Source organism: Mytilus californianus, unplaced genomic scaffold (assembly GCF_021869535.1).
Source record: "Mytilus californianus isolate M0D057914Y unplaced genomic scaffold, xbMytCali1.0.p SCAF_3, whole genome shotgun sequence".
Lineage (NCBI taxonomy): Eukaryota > Metazoa > Mollusca > Bivalvia > Mytilida > Mytilidae > Mytilus > Mytilus californianus.
In genome coordinates this window covers 26,220,497-26,225,848 of record NW_026262679.1, presented here as the reverse complement: position 1 = coordinate 26,225,848, position 5,352 = coordinate 26,220,497, and the positions used below count along the sequence as shown (strand labels likewise).

General features: G+C 34.2%; 1 protein-coding gene across 1 annotated transcript; it reads left to right on the top strand.

Annotated features, from left to right (window-relative positions):
- Positions 1–373: 373 nt before the first annotated feature.
- Positions 374–4,884, top strand: LOC127734237 (integumentary mucin C.1-like). Its single transcript, XM_052244012.1, has 2 exons — positions 374–623; positions 3,754–4,884. Exons 1-2 carry the CDS (start codon positions 606–608, stop codon positions 4,408–4,410), a joined length of 675 nt encoding a protein of 224 aa, XP_052099972.1. The 5' UTR covers positions 374–605; the 3' UTR covers positions 4,411–4,884.
- Positions 4,885–5,352: the final 468 nt, after the last annotated feature.

Genomic DNA, 5,352 nt, shown 5'->3' with positions numbered 1-5,352 from the left:
AAATTGTATGTTGACCATCTTATAACCTTTTTATCAGATCCTGATTACAGATTCATGCCACGAGCATTATATTTTGTATATGAAACAGGTGCAATATATGATTTTATTTGTCGATAGCCATTACAGGTTATGTAGAAGTTACAGCAATAGAAAAGTTTCAACAATCCAGTTCCGAATGATAATTGTGATATACAAAGGAAAAGCACTATATAGTATTGAGATTATCAATATTCGTCGTCAATTATATTAGAAATAGAACTTTTAAAAGTATATGTATACTGTTGTAATAATGCATAACAGATAGTTTTTTTATTAACAAAACAATATTGATTTTAACTAATAATTATAAACTATATAAATGTTGTAGGATGGATTTAAAGCACGTGGTAATTTGGGTTTTCTTGGTTGTACCTGCTGTACCTGATTCTTTGTTTGGTGATTTGTTTGATTTCGATTCCAATGAAGACATTGACATTGATGACTTTTATCCGTTCATAGATGATGATTATTTGCCTATCAAGAGATATGCTACAGGAGTGTGCTATTTCAGGTTGGATAAAACCTATCATCCCAGAGAATTTGAGGCAACTATTCAGTTGGATTCGATGACATTAGATATGACGGTACGTATTTTATTTGATACATCTGTAAAGAATTGTTTAAAGGATTTTATTTTAATATTATGTCAATGATCAAGCCTATACTGTTGTTAGTAAAAATAACTTCATTTGGTCACTGGTGGAGATTTGTCTGATTGGCAGTCAAACCACATTTTAAAATGGCATTCGTTGTACGTTAAGGAACTTGGGATTTGATGCCAACAAACGTAAAACCTTTTCTCTCAGGAATACATGTATCTGATGACAATTATTCCAGAAACAGGTGTCCGCATCTTACATAATTGTTACGCTGACAGTTTATATCTCGGTGAAACATTTGGACAAGAAAATAATATGGAAAAATATACTTTTGAGGGAATTTCATATATAGTTCATTCCTTTTTGGAATCTGTGTTTATCTAAGCGATGCAAATAGTACAACAGACAAAACACTTTCAACCTTGTTTTGATGTGTTTTCTTTTTGCTTACCGGTACTGATATATGCGCTGTTACAAATAGCAGGTTTTCTTGACGTCAAACGAACCAATCGTATGACTAACACAATTCCAGTGTGGAGTACTTAGTAATGAACCATTTTATCAATTACTACCAATGATAAACAGCGATTTTGGATGAACCGATTCATTCCGCTAATGACAGTAACTTGACCATTTGATGTATACTGTTGGCATGCTAGATGAGCTGTTTTTAGTATATGTCAAATTTATATCTATACTAGGGGCCTCGGTGGCCGTGTGATCTTAGTAGTTATCTACAGTCATCACTATAAAAAAGGGAGATTTGATGTGCTTGCCGTTGAAATAAGGATGTGGATGTAAACAACTATAGGTCAACAATGAGCAAAACACCATACCGTATAATAAGCTATCAAAGGCCCGGCATGAAAAAATGCAAAACAATTCAAACAAGAAAATCAAAGACTTGATTTATATTACTGTGACTTGACTGTTAGTGTTACTCTCCACCTATTGCAACTTATCCAAAATTCTGGCCAAATTGCAATTTGTTTTATAAAACCAAACTGTTCAACTGGTCAGAAATTTGAACAAACTGCTGTAAAAAACCACAGTCAAGTCGTGAAAGTGCAAGGTGATAAAATAAAGCATACTTACAATCCTATAAGACTTTAATTCCACTTCAATGTTATTATGAAAAATCAGTCTAACAGTTTGTATAGAAATTTTATTGTGATTTTCATGCTAAAGGTGATGGATAGAAATTTTGAATTGCTATAAAAATGTCCAGACTGAGGTTTCATACAATTTTTTTTCGAAAAGTCTTCTATATTCATAAGAATCAGACATCATTTGAAATTACAATACGTTGTTAGGAAGTTTCCATGGGAGATAATCAATTTTTCTTTCGAAAAGTCTTCTATATTCAAAAGAATAATGTTTTAGGTTATCTCCCATGGAAACTTATTAACAACGTATTGTAATTTCACATATATTTTACTGAATATGAGATGTTTTAATTCAAATGATGTCTGATTCTTTTCAATATAGAAGACTTTTTGAAAGAAATATTGTATGAAAGCTTAGTCTGGACATTTTTATAGCAATTCAAAATTTCTATCCATCACCTTGAGCATGACAATAACAATAAAATTTCTATACAAACTGTTAAACTGATTTTTTATAATAACATTGAAGTGGAATTAAAAGTCTGATAGGATTGTAAGTATGCTTTCTTTCACCACCTTGCACTTTCACGACTTGACTGTGGTTTCCTACAGCAGTTTGTTAAAATTTCCGACCAGTTGAACAGTTTGGTTTTATAAAACAAATTGCAATTTGTTCAGAATTTTGAATAAGTTGCAATAGGAGGAGAGCAACACTAACAGTCAAGTCACAGTAAAAAAAAACGAGAAATAAATATGACAAACAGTAACTAACCCCAACCACTGAATATCAGGCTCCTGATTTGGAACCGACATATAATAAGATTTGCGTGTTTAAACATGTTTGTGAGCGTTCAACCCTCCACCTAACCTGGTATAGTGGTGTAACAGCACAACATATGAGCAAACTGTAAAGATCAGTTGATAAAACACGCCAAATTGCACGCAAATAAAAAAACAACTAACAAAAATACAAATGACCAATCAAGAGTACTTGCAGTTACTTTAAGCTAGTTTATAGCCAACTACAACTAATAAATTAATCATGTTTTCCTAGACTAACATATCAATCAGTACACATTCAACGGCTTTAGTGTAAAGACTGTCTATCTACATAAACAGTCTGAGAAAAGCATGGCCATGCCAAAATATAGGTATCGACAGGATGCAGAATCATAAGTTTTCATAATTGACTAGCAAGACATATTTAGATATGTTTTAATTCATTCAAAACAAAGTAATGTCTTATTATGTTAGTAGCGACGAAAATAATATTAAAAGATCTAAAACTCTTGAGGTCTATGGTTCTCTCCGGATAATCCGGCTCTCACCACCAATAAAAACTCTGAGGTCTATGGTTCTCTCCGGATACTCCGGCTCTCACCACCAATAAAAACTTCGAGGTCTATGGTTCTCTCCGGATACTCCGGCTCTCACCACCAATAAAACCTCCGAGGTCTATGGTTCTCTCCGGATACTCCGGCTCTCACCACCAATAAAAACTCCGAGGTCTATGGTTCTCTCCGGATACTCTGGCTATCACTACTAATAAAAACTCCGAGGCCTATGGTTCTCTCCGGATATTCCGGCTCTCGCCACCAATAAACACTCCGAGGTCTATGGTTCTCTCCGGATACTCTGGTTATCACTACTAATAAAAACTCCGAGGCATATGGTTCTCTCCGGATACCGGTATTCCGGCTCTCACCACCAATAAAAACTCCGAGGTCTTTGGTTCTCTCCGGATACTCCAGCTCGGCTCTCACCACCAATAAAAACTCCGCGGTCTATGGTTCTCTCCGGATACTCCGGCTCTCATCACTAATAATAACTGGCCGCCTTGATATAGCCAAGGTAGGTTAAGTGGTGTTAACACCAACATACATAAATCTATACTAGTAAACGTGATATTAAACATGATTCAAAGAGAAATAAACACAGCGGAATGTTGCTATATAGTTATAAATAGTTGATACTAAAAAAATTCATGTTTATGGTTTTATTTTTTTCAGGCAAAAAATTATCAAACGTTCAACCAAGATGGTCTAGGAATGGAATATAAGTTGACAAATTTGAGAACTCAGTACTCAGGATTTCGATGTTTAAGATTTAAAATTTCGTATTTTGGATGGAGAGTTCCAAATTATTGGTGTTTTGTGTCACATGGACCAACAAAGCTACCATCAACTACACCATCGATAACATCAACATCAACATCGACTATACCACCTAAAACATCAACTACAACCCCTACAACATCGACGTCAACTACACCCCCTATAACATTAACAACAACTACACCGCCTATTACATCAACAACAACTATACTACCTACACCATCGACGTCAACAACAACTCATACAACAAAAACCGACAAGACAACTACAAAAACTACTCTTGAGCCAACAACAACAACGTCGGCAACAACAACAATTAATAAGACTCCATCATATAGTTCACCACCAGTTACAACAGTGGTAACACCTACAACCCCACCGACAACTTTACCCACAACCACAGGTGCACCGATAAAAACAACTTCTACAAAGCCAACCACCACCCTGTTCAGCACTTCAACAACACAGAAAACATCACCAACCACGCTTAGGACTTCAACTTCAACAAAGGTTACATTACCAACCAGAGGACCAACTCCAGAGCCAGCATAATGTCATTGAAATGTTTTATTGCAAACGTTTTTTTGTTATTGCTCAAAGTATGTTGCAATTGTTAGCAGGCAATTGTGCGTCAGTTGATGTTTCATACAACTAAGCTTCTAATTAAAGTGAGAGAATACATTATGAGTTGTCTAATGTTTAGAATGGAAAACAGCTGGAAATGTTTACACGAACTAGCCTTACAGTCGTGCATGATAAGGTGATATCTCAGCATATTCAAAGAAGTGTGTATGTCTTTTGTTGAACCGTACATTTTACAAAGACTATCAGACAGAAAGTTTTCTAGTTTTTTATTATATTTTTAAACAAATGTTGATTCAAATGTGATCAAAACCATGTTTCATATCTCATTTGCTGTGAAGTAAAAAAAGGAGATTAAATTCGCCTTTTATATGCATTTTTCCTTATTTAATTTTATTTACATTCCTTAATGTATTATTTTAGTTAGTACGTGCTACTGACTGTTTGTAAAAATATAGGGCTTATGTCTCATACCATATATAAAATAGCACCTTTTTGTTGTGTTTTGTGACATTCCTATTGAAATAAAACATTTACTAAAATATTATATAGAGTGTTAACTAGTCTAGTTAAATATATATTGGCGGATATATTATAGATTTGTCACATGTTTTGACCTTTGTTCACAGTATTTCTTTTGATGTGATCGTATTACAAAATTTCTTATGATCCTATAAGATATACACATACACAAAAAAGCTAAATTAGATTGCTGTCAAATTAACTAATATTTTCCGTAAAAACAATAACGCTTATGATAGCATGTGCAACCAGTATCGAATCACATAAACTAGTTGTAATTGCAAAGGATATGGCATTTGATTACTGAGGACTTATCTTTATAAGGTAGATGTGGTTTGGTAGGATAGAATGCTGTGACGGCTGTCGGAGACCTGCTTAACTTTTTGTAGA